We start from the raw sequence: 17,137 nt of genomic DNA on the forward strand, positions 1-17,137 counted from the left end.
CGAAGGCTCCGAGCTTCCCGCGTTAAACCATCGCCGAGCGGCCGCTAACATCCAGAGGTGTTCCCGCGCGCCGGAGACGTGTGGCGATACCAAAAGCACTTGTTCTCTTTTATCAGTTATTGTTCTACAGCAGACGCGTTGACGTTCATCCAGCGGCCAAGACGACGTTCCCCCTCAATCCGAATCACCTCGATCCGGTAGACTAATCCAACGTAAAGCGCAACCGAAGATGGTTTAAACGTATTTGAATGTATTCTTTCTTTGCGTCTCTGCAGAGGTGTCTCTCTCTGTCTCTCTCTCTCTCTCTCTCTGTCTCTCGAGTATCTGTAGCTGGTTTAACGCGCGCTATTAAAAGTCAAACGGTCCCGGTAACCGATGCCGTCCTCTCCGGTCTGCACTCCGCAGCGCGCTTTCAGAGTCTGAAAGTGCGCGTAACAGTGAGCCAACTTATTATGGCGACAAGTGAACGCGGGGCGCATCGCGCGCTACACCGCCCGTCGACCTGACGCGTACGTTCACAGGTCAACGATGGGAGTTACATTTTAGATAATTTGTTTAATTGACCGGAGGAAACTGTTAATTTTCCATTTTTTATAAAGATACACCTTTGCGTCAATCACGTTTTAAACGGATCAGAGACAGCCTAGGAATTAAGATTATCGCGGTGATGTTGCATTTGGTGAATTTTGATTTAAACTGTGGCTTGTAGAAAAATGACATTTTGGGGATCTTATTTCGCTTATATAATGTCTTTACAATGCGGGTGAAGCTCTAGTCTGTACAGTTGTTGTAGCCGTCTGCTGGTAACACCGCTGTCAAAAGCTGTCGTGTACTGCCCCCTTGTGGACGTGTTCAGTACGACAGCCTCACCTCAGCCGACGTGGGTTAAGTGTGACTTAAAGGAAATGGGAAACAAATTCATAATGAACGTAACTGAAGTGATGCGTTTGATTGAAATAGTGCACTGGTAAGCCAACGAGGTCAATATAAACATGCCCACTTCTTCTTTAATGTCCTAAACAGTCACAGACGACTCAAGGGTAAACAAGATCAAAAAGGTTTAATCTATCGTGAAACATTAAGTTCAACACACCAACCTTCTCCTATTTCCACAAAATTGCAAAATGGCATTGTCTAATAATGCATTGGGGGGGGGGGGGAGGAGGGCCAGGGGTGGGGGTGGGGGGGGGGGGGGGGGTTGGGTGGAGGGTGATGGAGCAAAAAAATCAGCAAAACAGACATGAAGCCCAAACAATATAAACACAGGTGATCCGTTCTTCTCTCAGAGTTGATTAAAAATGCAGGCGGAGGAGGAGGAGGAGGAGGAGGAGAGGTGAAGATTGTTCATGCCAGCACCTTTTTTTTTTTAAAGAAGGTCTCCCCTCTCGCCCCCCTCCTCGGGGGGCGGTCCCCCGTTGACGACGACGACACACGGAAAGCACACAATAGTCTACACACTGGGACACACCATGTCACTCTCAGGTCCCAAAGGCAACGTGGGGAACTGGAGGGGTGGAGGGGGGGGGGGAGGGAGGGGGAGATGGGGAGATGGGGGGGGGGGGTACCCCCGACAGAAGGCGATTCTCAGTTTGTTTTTCGGGAACGAGAAGCGGGGTCCAAAGAAGAACTTCAGTTCCCTTTTTTTTTTTTTTTAACGATTGTACAAGCTGCTCCCTGGTAGGGGGGGGGGGGCGGGGGGGTTGGGCGGCAGTGGTGGTGGGGGGTGGGGGGGGGGGGGGGGGGGCGGGGAAGGCAACAGTGGCTGTGTGTTGTACGGTCCAGTCCCTTTGTCTCCCCCTGGTGGTCGTTTAGTTCCGCTGCGCCCCCGGGGGGGGGGGGGGGTCGTGGGGTGGGGGGGGGGGGTCGCTGCTCAGCACTCCTCCTTGATGTAGGTCTGCTCTTCGGGGTCCGAGTCCAGGTGGTCCAGCCGCTCCGTCTGGCCGTTCATGATCTCGTCGGGGGTCTTCATGAACCTGGGACCAGGGGGGGGGGCACGGTTTAGAAGGTTTAGACGTTGAGCAGGAGATTGGAGATCCCTTTTGAGCAGTGGTGCTTAAACCTTTTCTACTAGGGTACCCCCCACCCCCCCCCCCACCCCCTTCAACGGCGCAAAACTTTTTTTTTTGAGGAGAAAAATGCTCAGGGTGAATTTTTTTAAATTGATTTCTTAGAAATGTATTTTATTAAGCCGTTTCTCAATACCAAGTACGCGGACTACGTACTCGCGGACTTGGAAGTACGTACTTGGCAAGTCCGGACTTTCAAGTACAGACTTCCGAGAACGCGAGTACGCACTCTGCAATTGGAACAGCAGCGGACTCGATGATGCATTCTGGGATATTTAACGGTCCCGAGTCCACACGAGTCACCTCCGATGCATCCTCGGTAGAACGGCCTCATCGAGAACGCATCGAGAACACTTCCGGGTTTTACGACAGTACTCGCGTACTTGGAATTGGAACAGTGCTTGGGCTACCACTGATGACGTTTACCGAGAACGCAAGTACACGAGTACACACGAGAACGCGAATTGAGAAACAGCTATAGAGAACCCCCCCCCCCTGCAGGGATACCCCTAGGGGTACGCGTTCCCCCATTTGAGGACCACTGCTCTGCAGGACCGACCGACAGACAGCGGAGTGCAGTGTGTAGGGAGGCTTGTTGGAATGGGGCCCGTGTTGATTTATTTGTGTAGGAAACACGTTTTTTTATTTTTTTTTGCTACTTCATTTAATTTATTTCTACTTAATTAAAACATTTTAATTAATTATTTCAAGGAATTAATATACAATCGATTACATTTTGATTAAAAAGTTTAAACAAGGTTAATCTATAATTACATTATAGTGTTGACAGGTGTTGTGCGTGTTTGACACTTTTTGTGGCTGGATGAAGGGTCACAAAAAAACAGAAAGAGAAAGAGAAAGAAAGGGCAGTTCACCTCCGGTCAAAGATCGGAGCGAATGGGAGGGCCCGTGGGAAGTGCTTCTGAACCTTAGTTTAGTTTAGTTTGTTTATTTATTTAGCACACATTAACATCAATGGTGCAAGGAGGGTTAGCCCCATGGGCTTGTCCTCCTTCTGAGGGTGGAAGGAAGTCCACTTCCGAGAGAAGGAAGTCCACTTCCGCCTTTTAAGCTCTCTTTATGGTCCCACGTTCACGCAACGCAAGGGGGGGGGGGGGTTACGGACCCCTTACGTCCTTGCGGACCCTCCTTGCGTCCACCGCGAGGGCCGGACGTACGCCTCCCTAAAAATTGTAACCTTCCGTCGAGGCGACGCAGCCGGCCGCAAGGGCTGTGATTGGTCCGCTCACTAAAACCCGACGCAGGACGATAAACGTTCACGACTACGTCGGAGCGTCTGTGTGGTCCTTGCGTTGCGTGAACGTGGGACTAGGGCTGCTCGATTATGGAAAGAAATCATGATCACGATTATTTTGGTCAATATTGAAATCTCGATTATTCAAACGATTATTTTTGAGTTTGAAAACATGATGCATTTATTCATAATTTCTCTCCAAAAAAAAACACATTGTAAATGAGAACTTTGAAACTTCCCCTTAAAAAAATACACAAAATGGTCAAATAGAAAATAAAGTCCAGATATGAATCCAGCTGTTCTGCAATTTCTATAAAAAAAATAAAATAAAATAAAATAATAATCAAAAAATATATATATATAGTTTCAACTCGATTATATTAGTTTGGTGATCGTTTCACTCTGAAATCGCGATCTAAATTCGATCAATCGCCCGGCCCTACGTGGGACCATAAAGAGCCCTTTATGAACGTAAGGTGCCTCTCACCTGAAGAGCAGCCTCTGTCCCGGCTCTTTCCTGATGATGTTCAGCTTGTAGTAGTGGCGCAGGGCCCGCGACATCTTCTCGTAGGTCATGTTGGTCCGGTTCTGTAGACAAACGGCAGGGCGTCACGTCACCACCAGGGGAAAATACTCGGAAATTGATCGGATTGTTTTTCCATGATCAGGAAAAAAACTGATCACTTGTGTCATTATGAAGTTCTGGTATAGTACAGCACAATGTGACACTCTTGCATACGGCTGTTAGCTGGGGCCATTTGTCTCGTGTTTTTCACCATTGGTTGGTAGCTTAGCGGCCAGCGTGCTTATAAGGTTGGTTTGGGCAGGGGCTTCTGAATATGTGATTTCCTTGGATTTTGGCACAAGGGATTATAACATCTGATCCTGTGTATTAATGAAATACTCTTCATACAAAAAAAACATATTTTTAGTAGATGTGTCTTTTTTGACGGCGGCTTTCAAGTACGAATATTGCTATATTTACAGTTCAATAAATTAAAAGTCCTGCATAGGTGCTAAACAAAACAAGTTTACATTTTGTAACTAAACTATCACCACGATGCCAGGGATCAGACATCCAAATACGTTCAAGCACAGTCCATCTCATTCCTTTCTCCTGCAAGGAAACCCCTGTGCTTTTGTGGTGTGGAAAGCCTGCATGTATAGCCTTGTGGACTCGTACTATACACAAGTTTCCACCGCCCCGTGATGCTTTGCGCGAATTGTGGGCTTCACTACCGGTTACTACGAGATCCATGTAAACAATCGCCGTCTGTCATTCATTCATTCATTCATTCAGATTTCAACCAATTATTTCGTTTTGTCCGGTTGTAAGTACATAATTGTATTCAGCGACAGAGCGACTAGATACAGTGATGTGCTCAGCCTGCCAGCTGATCAGCTACAAACACAGCTGAGGCGTGCGGGCGGCCGGAAGTGTGGCCCACATTTCCGTAACAGTACCCCACCCCAGGAAACTTGTGGATAGTATTGGGGGGGGGGGGGGGGGGGGGTACTTTGGCGCCCCCTTGCAGGCCACCGATATACACCCTCGGGGGAACAGAACATTGCCACCAGCCTAGTCTAAGCTCCTAATGCTGATCTGATCCAGATACCTTGTGGTTCCCCCAGAGTCGGGCCAGTCCGTTGGGGTCCATGATGCGGAAGACTTTGCTGGTGGGGTCCTCCCAGCGGATGTAGTTCTCGTACCGGCTGTCAGACAGGAGTTGGTAGACGTAGTCCCACAAGAGCCTGCAGTCTGCGGGGGGGGGGTCGGGAACCAAACGCAAGCTCATCAAACTTTGAGCGCATTTCCAGGACATCTCAGAAGGGATACGCAAGACCACGGCCAAAAAAAATGTAATGGAACAAATCTAAACTTCCTAACAAGTCTCTACTGACTGGGTGAACAGGCCTATTTTAGAAAGTTAAGGGGGGGGGAAATGTGACTCTGCATAGCCTCCCCCCTTACCCCCCCACACCCCTCGTTATACGTCCTGGCACATAATGTACGTCCTGGCACTTAAAAACAGTACTTTGCATCGTGTAGCATCTTATCCTAGCTGTCTCTGTTGTGTACGGGGAATGGGTTAACCTAGTGATGGTTAGTGTATACGGGGAACGGGTTAACCTAGTGATGGTTAGTGCTTGGCACTCGGTTCTATGAACATCCTTACTCTACCGACAGCCATATATTGCCGTTTCTCTTTCATCTGACCAATGTACTTATTGTAAAGCCCTGTTCCAATTCTCCCCCTTCCCCTAGATGTGAGCCCTAACCCTAGATTTTGCGCGTTCCCGCGAAGGGGTAGGGCGTCCCAATACTTAACGGAGCTAAGGGGGAGTGCTGTTTTTCCCTTAAAATCAACCCTTGAACCTTAGCTCGGTAGCTGACTTGCAGCTAAGGGCACTCAAAGCAAGTGTTCTTGTTAAGGGGAGAGAAATGGGACTGGGCCTTAGGGCGCACTCACACTAGGCCGTCTGCGCCGTGCCCGAGTACGTTTGCCCCCTAAAGTCTAGATCGTTTGGCCAGCGTGCGCACGCCGTCCGTACTCAAGTACAGTTCAACTCCGTGGCCTCAGTATACACTTCGGAGAGGTGTGCTCAGGTCCACGGTACAGACGCTAATGAGCCGACACGCGCACGGATACGCAACCTATATGTACAAGAGGCGACCGTACTCAGGCCCAGTTGAGATTGTCTAGTGTGAGTGCAGGCCAGCGGCACAGTGGGGGGGGGGGGGGGTGGTTACGGTACTTAGTCTCTTTGGACGGTGGGCCTACCTGCTATCCTCCCGATGGGCATGGCGGGCTCCTCCGGCGGGGACACGGGCATGATGACGTGGTTGCGGTACAACGCCTCCTCCTGCTGCTGCTGCTGCTGCTGCTGCTGGAGCAGCTGCTGCTGGGCCAGGCTGAGCTGGTGGTGGGGGTGGAGCTTCCCCCCCTCGCCGCCACGCCCGTTCTCCAGGCTGTGCCTCAGCTCGCGGTTGGCCCCGCCTCCTCCTCCTCCTCCTCCTCCGCCGCCGCCGCCGCCGCGCCCCGGGCTGAGCAGCAGGGGGTGCATGATGGCGCTGGGCATCAGCTGGATGACGCGGGGTGGCGGCGGGGGCGGGCCGTCCTGGCCGGGGCTCCCCGGGGGGCAGGGCGCCTCGCGCGGCGTTGCGCAGCGGCCGTTCAGGAAGCTGGTCGCCGCCACTGGCGGCGACGGCGACAGCGACAGCGGGAACACGTCGTCGGGCAGGTGGTGGTTGCTGTCGGGCAGCTGGGAGGACGCCATGTGCGGGTCCTCCATGGCCGAGCGGGCGTGGCCGGTCTCGGAGGGCGAGCGGCGCGGCGTGGGGCGGGGGTGCGGCGAGCGCGAGCGGTGGCGCAGCTCGATGGTGGGGGGGTGCTGGGGGCTGGCGTCCGTGCCGCGCGGCGCCCGTCGTACCGTTTCTGTTGAGGCAACGGGGAAATTAACGTTTCCATCAAGTTAGACTTTATCACAGAGCCCTTTAGAGACCACCGCAGTGGACCAGAGCGCTGCATGGTCCAGCTTAATACTTATTAAACAATCAAATAAAATAAAAAACAATTCCAAGCACATAAAAAGGACACACTAGACAATAATACAAAATAGCCGGACATGAAGAGGCAGTTTGTTCTACAGTTTGGGGCCATTGACTTTAAAAGCCCCATCACCCCTGCTCTTCGTCTAGAATAAGTATCGCCTTGTCTGTGTGACCGGCTGATTCTCTGACTCAAGTTTCGTCTTTTCACCTCCGACCGATTGCTTTGTTTTTCCCGGAACATTTGTGATACCGCCGCTCGGCCACTAGATGGTGCTGCGGCACTGGGGGACGCGAGGCAAAGCCCTGTCATCGAGGCCGCCTCGTTTCCCGTTTGTTTACTTAGCCAAGCGCTACGGAGTTGAAAGCAGCAAGAGAGATAAGCGATGTAAAAAAAAAAGGAAAAAAAAAAGTGCCCTTTTTCCAAATCATAATACTGGAAACAATGCCGAGTCACACCTCCTTTTTTTTTTACGTGCGTCGCTCTACTTCCTTGTGCGATTGCCAGAGCAGCAGGTGTGCTCAAAATGTTCACTTCAAAAACAAGGAAGACAACGGCAGCTCGGGGGGAAAAACCTAAATCTTGATAGCGAACACTTCCCCTTTAATAGCACACCGAGATAATGAGCACCTGGCTGCTCAGAGCACTTCCTCGTCCGACTGGTTTTAGCTCCCCGGACTCAAAGCCCTCTGAATCCTGATCTGTTAACTTTGCGCTTTAAAAGCAGGGCGAGACAAAGGAGCCTCGGGTTTTTTCTTTTGATGTCCTTCCCCGTCTTGGAAGATGACGTGACTATAAATGCCGTCTATTCAGGTTATTTGTGCGACTAAGACTAGCATGTGACTGCTTGGAAGTGGATCTCTCTGCCCTGGGGGGGGGGGCTTTTCGTTGAGAGGCGAGTTCACAAGTGCGTATGATTATTATTTATTTATTACTGCATTTGTTACAGAGCAATAAAACAACGGCATCAGCCATAAGGGGATATCATAATTAGACAAGTTGTTGGTTCCATACTACTTACTGTGCGTTCACACCAAAAGACACATTTGTCGCCCGGTCGCCCACGTTTTTGCGGCGCGACAAATCATAATCCGCTGTCGCTGTGCAAGTTTTACCGGGCGAACTTTGTCGCGCCACATCTTTTGCCCCGCCAACGGTGCTTCATGCCAATTCATTCTCAACCATGGCCGAGATAACCACCATTGCGTGTCTTTGCCTGTGGTGGAAGAGGGAGAGACGTCGGAATGCCCGTCGTTTATGGGTTCATAATATCATCCGGAGGCGCACACAGCTTTTGGCCGTGATATTATATATTATATAGATATTTATATATTATATTATATAATATCATATAATATTATATATAGAGCTCGGGAGTCGCAAACAGCAACAATCACTTTCTCCTCCAGGCTGCGGTTCACTGCGGAGTGCAGGGAACGGTCGGCCCGGCCGGTTGAACGCTGATTGGCTGTTACGTGACGTCACTCAGGGAGTGAACGCTGATTGGCTGTCATCACGCGAATGTCGCAGCAAAGTTCAAATATTTCAACTTGAGCGAAAGTGCCACGCTGCAAATCCTCGTGAACGTGCTCGCCACGTGCCAGGGCCGCAGGGTTAGTCTGTTTTTCTAGTGACAAATGTCGCCTGATTCGCGTCTCTGCGTTGACTACGCATCGCCCCATCGCGTTTGGTGTGAACGCGCAGTAATGGGTGCACACCAACAACACTAATATCATACTAAGCAAACAAACACACACATCTAATACCTGCTTATCTAGTCCCCGGAATTTCTGATCCAGTGTTCTGCCAATCTCTGCTACCCATCAGATTTTTTTTTTTTTTGCAGCTAGTGGTTCTGCGAATGCGCATGACGACGCTATTGAGTATTGGTGTGAAATACACATTACTGTACCCCTGAAATCTCCAATAAAGACGTTATAATACAGTATCAGAATATGCTCCCCATATTCTTACAGTGTACACAGAGTGAGTAGTGGTGTAAAAATAACAAAAAATTCTGTAGTGGGAGCATCGTTTGATAAGAAGCAGTTGGTCAACAGAAAAACGATAACAATAAATACGATACCAAACACATAAGGTGGCACTTTTTGATAGGGTAGCATGATTCGATAGCCTATGATACTGTATTATAACGTCTTTATTGGAGATTTCAGGGGTACAGTATGTGTGTTTTACGCCAATACTACACCGCGGATCAACAGCTTCGTCATGCACATGCTGCGCAGAACCATGCAAGTATCAAACTCGGACAAGGGAGCGGAAATGGGCAGAACACCGGCAAGTCCTACTGTGTTATACACTCAGCTAGGAGGAGCCGGGGGTCGAACTAGCGACCTTCCGGTTACCGGCCAGCTGTACCTCCTGGGCCGTTGTGTGGCTGACCTTCGAGCTTGAGGTGCTGGATGGAGCTCTCTGGCAGCGGGGGGAAGGCGTTCCCGGGCAGGTAGGAGGACGGGTAAGGCCCGCTGGCCTTCCTCTGCTTCAGGATGTGCTGCAGCAGCTCATACAGGACGTCCCCTACAGAGAGAGACAGGGGGGTCAAAGGTCAACCTAGAGGACGTCCCCTACAGAGAGAGACAGGGGGGGGTCAAAGGTCAACCTAGAGGACGTCCCCTACAGAGAGAGACAGGGGGGGTCAAAGGTCAACCTAGAGGACGTCCCCTACAGAGAGAGACAGGGGGGTCAAAGGTCAACCTAGAGGACGTCCCCTACAGAGAGAGACAGGGGGGTCAAAGGTCAACCTAGAGGACGTCCCCTACAGAGACAGACGGGGGGGGTCAAAGGTCAACCTAGAGGACGTCCCCTACAGAGACAGACGGGGGGGTCAAAGGTCAACCTAGAGGACGTCCCCTACAGAGACAGACAGGGGGGTCAAAGGTCAACCTAGAGGACGTCCCCTACAGAGAGAGACAGGGGGGTCAAAGGTCAACCTAGAGGACGTCCCCCCACACACACACACACACTGGGGGTCAGAGGTCAGAGGTGAACCCGGTCAGCCTCTTCCCGTCTCCAACCCCTGCTTCCCCTTCGCGGTGACGTGACGCGACGTGACGCAGACGAGCGGGAACGGCGGTGTGTCACCACGGAGAGGCTTTGATTGACGTGTGACGCCGCAGCCTGGTTGTGAAAAAGAGACGATGGCTCATGGGCAGCGTCAGCAGTGGCAGCGTAGAACCGTCTCTCTCTCTCTGGTTTTTCTCTCTCTGCTTGTCACCACAAGTTGTAAAGACTAGAGTCCCTTGACTTTGGAGTTGGAATTATTATTTTATCGTCATAAAAGCCCTCCTATGTTTCCCGCTCGTAAAACATAAAATCATGATCATGAGTAACATGCTTCCTCTGTAGATTTTAAGCAGCGTCTGAGCGATCGATTCCTGTTTGTTTGTTTTTTTTTCAGCCGGGAACACGGGTAAAGACAATTACGAGCAGAAGAAATGTGGCATTTACAACTTTGCCATTTACAAAATGTTTCCCTAATGCGCTTTACAAAATGTTTGTGTGATCACGATATTGCGCAGGGCTGTGTGTGGGCTGTCCTAATGGGTTCTGGGATTTTTTTTTGCCTTGGTTTTATGGGAAGAGGGGGACGTTTATTGACAAAAGTTGGACACACAACACTGGTGGAAAATAGCTGAAATTCAAACCGTCAGGCAGAAAAAGAAGCTTGATATATTTTTTTATCGACGTTTATTTATTTACTTTGCCTTCCTACAAGGAAGTCGTAAAAAAATAAGATCCCTGCGTATTTACGTGGTCATAAACCATGATAACATCTCGGCGGTAACTTCAGAGAGTCAAGCCTGAAGGATAAAACCTGTTCCATGATTTACAACCACAGCTTGTACTTCTATGGTGACAAACTGCGGTTCAAGAACTCGTTTGTCAATTCTTGGAAAGAAAATGGGGATTTTTTTTCCTTCACAGTCTTAAAGCTAGGGTAGGAAACTTTGAAGAAACCAGCCAGACTAAACTGGATTTTGAAAGTATCCAACTCAAAGAAGCTGCCCCTCCTTTAAGGCCTTTCGCTAAAGCCACACCCTCAGAAAACGGGACTAGCTCGCTAGCTTTAGCTATAGGGCTAGCTTTAGCTATATGGCTAGCTTTAGCTAAAGCTAGCCTTGTGGAAGACTCCGGTCCTGCGCAATAAGTTAACGGGCAGAGGACGCGCAGGTACCCGGGTAGCTAGGTAGACAGACAGGTATCCAATCATGTCATTCGCGCTGAACTAAATGATGGACAATTAAATGATCAATACAGGCCTGTGACCCCCAACAACAGGATTTTTTCATTTTTGTCCGATCACTTGATTTTTTTAAATTGCTGCCGGGATGCAGAAGAGAATTTTAACAGAAATTATCGAAAATGTGTATAAAATAAATTGCCTACCCTCGCTTTAACTAATAACAAGTGACGAGGAAGTGACATGACACATCAAAACACGTACAGTCAACCAGGAAACACCACACACACACACACACACACACACACACACACACACACACACACACACACACACACACACACACACACACACACACACACACACACACACACACACACACACACACACACACACACACACATTCCCACTTCGTGTGTAACTCTATGGTTTATGGGTTTCATCTACAAACAATGAAGTGTTGAATATTGCGTCGTGGACTGGCTTACTGGCTGAGATGAAAATAAATTGGGTGTGCTGTAAACTAATCAGGGTGAGCTTCACTGAAGCTTACTGCAACCAGCCCTCAATGTTCATCACTTTGAATTGCCATTATGGTTAATATTATTACGCTATTAAACACTCGGCAGTATTGATAAATGTCTTTAATGACAAATTTCTTTCCACAATTTCTGGCCCCACCTATTGGGTGGGGATGGAGTTTTTCAGGGGTGGATATCAATGTGTGTGTGTGTGTGTGTGTGTGTGTGTGTGTGTGTGTGTGTGTGTGTGTGTGTGTGTGTGTGTGTGTGTGTGTGTTGACTTTTACAGAGGGTCACTCAAATATAAACAAACATTGCTCTGCAAATGTTGATCTCTGTACATTCTGTCCCTTTAAACAGAGACATGATTGACATTTATAACATGGAGCGCATAAACAACGGTGCTCAGTACTTTCCCCTGAGTTTAACTTCCTGGTCAGTGAAATACTTTACTGTGCTGGTATGTGTGGCCAGTATCACTCCAGTATCACTTCTATGTGTTTGGCACAGCCATGTTGTGCATACGTGCGCTTTAAATGCTTATCCTATTTTACCCTTTTCATCTCAGTCCTATGAGAAAACAAATGGTTGAAGTCGGCGATGAATAAAAAAAAAACATTAAGTTCACCACTAACCCTTCATCACGTTAACGGCAGTATTGTGGACAAAGTCGCTATGCCCTAAAGAAGTGTTGCATAATGCAGGCTGTTTGAAAAACAAATGCAGGCTGTTTGAAAAACAAACTGCTAAAGAGCATTGAATTCTACCAGAAGGACGCATTGTGTTATATTAACGAGCTTCAAGCATTAGAGATAATTTGAAATCAAGTCATAACAATTACAATCAAGTCATTACAGTTATAAACATTTGGCCTCAGTCACTCCCCCCCCCCCCCCGGCGTTAAGAGTGAGTGTGTGTTTACAAAACAGCGAATGGCTACAAAATAAAAAATATGCTGTTATAAAGACGCAAATGCTAATAATAATACCAATAGCGGAGTGTTTTAAGGATCTGTGCTTTGGCTGGCGGCCACTCAGGGCTGATGGGAAGATCCCTCTCTCTTGATTCGTTTATTTTTAGGTTCTTCCCCAAACGCTTGACGTCAGACTCCGGTTGCCCAAGACGGTCGAGGGAATTTTCTTGAACTCGAGTCCAGTAAACAAACAAAACAGCCGAGCCTTCTGAACGCCGGCAGTCTAAGCCGTACCTTTTGGTCTACGCTTGACGTCTTGACTGTGACAGGCGTTACCACGGCGACCATCGAGGGCTATCTCCACAAAAAAAAAAAAAAAAAAAAATCTTTTGTGTTTCTTCATTCCGTTAACCAGACCAGACGGTCTGACTTCCTCCACGGAGGAACAGTCACAGAGCCATCACCACAGAGGTTCCTATCACGCACACACACACACACACACGTGCACATCTAATTACACACACACGCACACACGTCGTATTACACACACACACACACACACACACACACACACACACACACACACACACACACACACACACACACACACACACACACACACACACACACACACACACACACACACACACACACACACACACACACACACACACACACTTCCAGGCCCACCTCTTAAGATAGCTGTCATTAAATGGTTCCACTGGTTCCCCATTGAGTGAGCTTATTCCAATCAGAAACAACGAAGAAGAAGCATCCATCCCAAGCGACTTAACACGAGAACAAAGTACAAATAGTACACACAAGAACATTAAAACTGTAGCGCACCAAGAACAGCGCCACCTACAGTCACTGTGCGAAAAAAACAATCTGTGCTCGGGGAGGCACATAAGATTGTGGATGACCCAAACCACATTCTCAACCAGGGAATAGAGCTGCTACCCTCAGGTAGACTATGTTAGAATGCCGAACTGCAGGTTAAAGAGGTATAAAAACCCATTCACCCCAGCTGCCATTAAGATGCTAAACAGCAACAAATGACTGTTACCTACTTGTGCACTTTTACATCCACTGTGTTGTGCACATTTTGCAAATGCAGTGGAGCATGTTTGTATCGGCTATACTTCTGTGTATATTTTTTATGTGGTATGTTGTGACGCAGTGTGACTGCAGCCCAAGATGAATTTCCCCCCCCCCCCCCCGGGGGACGTTATCTTTATCTTTACATCGGGGATCGAACCCAGAACCGTTTGGTTATCCCGGCCCTGGCACCACGTACAGTAGTCATTCACAGATTTACGTGGCTGCTTCAGAAGGCCAGAGAAGCCGCGTCTGTCCCTTTAAGGATCTGAATGGATGTGTGGCTCAGCCGCACCAATGAGGACGAAGGAACGGCTTCGCAGTCACGCCTCCTCCTCCACCACCCCCCCCCCCCCTCCACCCCCCCCCCCCGTCCTCACTCAACACCTCGCCGGGATCCCGGGTTTAAACTGGTACGCCAACTCTTTGGACACAAAGGGAGATTCTACAAGGGAATGTCTGTCCATCTCCTGCCGTCGTGCTTTCCAAAATAAAAGTCCCCCCCCCGTCTGATATTCAAACCTATTGAAGTCGATGATTCCCCAAAAAAGGAATAATGAGGAATTATGCAATACAAAATCCACAAACATTTACCTTAAAGCTCTGGGAGCCACACGGCTAGAAACAGGAGCTGAACATTTTGGTTGCTAAGCAACACATGAACACCGCGTGTGTGCGCAAAGTTAGTCAGTTAGTGCACTACTATATCAAAGGAAAGTTGTGTGTGTGTGTGTGTGTGTGTGTGTGTGTGTGTGTGTGTGTGTGTGTGTGTGTGTGTGTGTGTGTGTGTGTGTGTGTGTGTGTGTTATAAGCGTAGATGCGTTTAGGTTCAATAATAACCTATAACCATTGAAGTCATCTGCGAAAAGAACTGTGCACTGACACACACACACACACTACAGCAGTTTGAAGGAGTTTGTGTGTGCGTCTAGTCTGTGCTCTTGCAAGTGTGTGTGTGTCCATGCAAACGTGTGTATGTGTGTGTGCGTGCGTGTCCTTGCTCACGTGGATGTATGTGTTTGTGTCCATAATATTGAGTACACGTGTGTTTCCACGCAAATGTGCATGAGTGTGTGTGCAAGAGTGTGTGTGCGCATGAGTGTATGCTCTGTGTGTGTGTGTGTGTGTCCATACTATCATGGATGTATGTGTTTGTGTCCATAATAATGTTCGTGAGTACACATGCGTGTTTGAGTGAGTGAGTGTGCGTGTGCGTTTAGGTGTGCGTACGCGTGTTTGCGTGCGTGCGCGTGAGAGTGAGTATGTGTGTGCGTGCGTGTGTGCGTGAGTGTGTGGACGTGTGCATGTACGTTTGCGTGTACGTGTGCGTGCGCGTGTTTGCGTGCGTGCGCACGAGAGTGAGTATGTGTGTGCGTGCGTGTGTGTGTGTGCGGACACATGTTTGCATGAGTGAGTGAGTGCGTGCGTACGTGCGTGCGTGGACGTGTGTGTGTGCGTGCGTGCGTGCACGTTTGCGCGCGCGTGTGCGTGCGCGTACCTGAGTGTGGCGAGCGGTAGCGGAAGTCCTCCTTGGTGAGCAGCAGCAGGGCCTTGCCGTTCATCTGGAAGGAGCTGCTGGTGGTCGGCCGCAAGGCGAACTCCCGCTCCGCCCAGCGCAGCCACTGGGCCACGTCCTCCCGGCCCCAGTACATCGGCTGCAGCCCTGTGGGGGGGGGGGGTGGGGGAACACACCGTCAGCCTCACGCGTCCGTACATAGGATTTATACGGGTCGGGACCCAAAAAAGGTTGGGAGGATCGGGTTGGGAGTTCTGACGATGTAAAGAACCATTCCGGTGTGTGTTCCACCTAGATGATGTGACGGATAGATGAGCAACGTTTGCTACGGTCCACTGGGGTAGGCTGGCGGACTGCTGATCTATGCAGCGCACATCTAGATGGACACGCCCACCTGTGATGTCATTAGAGGCAGATTTTTCACAACGGCTCGTAGCGGCTAATCACACTCACGCTGACACTGGTGGTGTAATATGTCACCTTTGAGTCTATTTCGGACACGGAAAGTTTCGAAACACAATATTTTGCGTCTCTGCACCGACACGCCTGTGTACTTAGCATTGAGGCGCACACACACACACACACACGTAAAGGGGGGGTATTACGCCACAAGGTGTGAGTGAGATCAGCCATTACAAGCCGTTTGAAAATCAGCCTTTTTCCTGTGTTGTAGTGACATCACACGCGGGCGTGTTCACCTAGCTATATGATGGATAGATAGGCAGCCTTTGCTAAAGTCCACTGGGTAGGCTGGTGGAGTGATCTATGCAGTTGGGAGGGGAGGATTATGAAAGATGTCCCACACACGTCACTGCTAGTAGGACGTGTTGTGGGTTAGTCATCTTCTGTGTGTGGATTTGGCTCAATGGATGAATGGTGAACAGAGCTTCACCTCTGGCGACGACGAGTGCAAAAATACAATGGTGAAACTAAATCACCATTCAATAAAGCTTTTGATAGAGAACATACAGTGTATACACCGAATGTCAAATTGAATCCATTTCATATTTGAAGTTATTCAACCTTGCGCTGTGTAATTACATTTCACATGCACTATATTTTTCTGGCATGAGTTGTTATTAGTTTTTTTTAAATCTAAAACAAAAGCATAATTCCGTTTCATTACATTACATCGTAAACTAGTAGAAATAATTTCCCTGAATTTATGTAGCAAGGCACACTTAATAATAGTTCAATGTTCAAAGCAAAAATAAACCCTGACTGTGCATGGACTACAAACACTGTGTGTGTGTGTGTGTGTGTGTGTGTGTGTGTGTGTGTGTGTGTGTGTGTGTGTGTGTGTGTGTGTGTGTGTGTGTGTGTGTGTGTTCTTTCCCCATCGATGTAGCCACATAAAGTAAACAGCGAAGAGTCATAAATATAAAGACGGTCATAGCTCAGGGAGAACAGGAAGGACCAAGAGGAAGCAGAGAGAGAGGGGAGGGAGAGAGAGGGGGTGAGGGAGGGAGAGGGGGGAGGGAGGGAGAGGGTGAGAGGGGAGGGAGGGAGAGAGTGTAAGCGGGGAGGGAGGGAGAGAGTGTAAGAGGGGAGGGAGAGAGAGAGGGTGAGGGAAGAGAGCGAGAGAGAGAGGGGAGGAGGGAAGAGAGAGAGAGAGAGGGGAGGGAGGAGAGAGGGGGAGATTACAGGCTATGACTAAAAGGGGCGTAGTGGAGGTGTCTGAGGTTGAATTTAGTGGGCTGTTAAACACGGTGGTGGGGAGGGGGGGGGGGGGACAGGAAGGAAGACGACAGGAAGGAGCGGAAGGGGGGCGGGGGGGGGGGCTGCCGGTGGTGATAAGAGGGGAGGGAGGGAGCAGGAAATGAGATGGAGGAGGCATGGTGGGGGGGGGGGGGCAGAGGCAGTAGAAATGATATTGAGGAAGTGAGGATTACAGTTATATAAAAAAGAAGTGTAAGAGTGAGTGTGTGTGTGTGTGTGTGTGTGTGTGTGTGTGTGTGTGTGTGTGTGTGTGTGTGTGTGTGTGTGTGTGTGTGTGTGTGTGTGTGTGTGTGTGTG

At 49.3% G+C, this 17,137-nt stretch overlaps 1 protein-coding gene across 3 annotated transcripts in view; it reads right to left on the reverse strand.

Annotated features, from left to right (window-relative positions):
* Positions 1-1,752: 1,752 nt before the first annotated feature.
* etv6 (ETS variant transcription factor 6) overlaps positions 1,753-17,137 on the reverse strand; it is an 18,663-nt gene continuing 3,278 nt past the window's right edge. For 2 of the 3 annotated variants that reach the window (XM_084486785.1, XM_084486783.1), the window contains 6 exons: positions 15,104-15,268; positions 9,276-9,410; positions 6,105-6,758; positions 4,938-5,080; positions 3,809-3,909; positions 1,753-1,973 (listed from right to left, as the gene is read on the reverse strand). In XM_084486785.1, coding sequence (XP_084342911.1) covers positions 1,871-1,973; positions 3,809-3,909; positions 4,938-5,080; positions 6,105-6,758; positions 9,276-9,410; positions 15,104-15,268 — 1,301 coding nt within the window. In that variant the 3' untranslated portion in view covers positions 1,753-1,870. The remainder of the gene's footprint in view (positions 1,974-3,808; positions 3,910-4,937; positions 5,081-6,104; positions 6,759-9,275; positions 9,411-15,103; positions 15,269-17,137) is intronic. The other variant, XM_084486784.1, reaches the window with a different exon arrangement.

This window comes from Micromesistius poutassou (assembly GCF_964030765.1).
Source record: "Micromesistius poutassou genome assembly, chromosome: 22".
In the NCBI taxonomy this organism is placed as follows: Eukaryota; Metazoa; Chordata; class Actinopteri; order Gadiformes; family Gadidae; genus Micromesistius; species Micromesistius poutassou.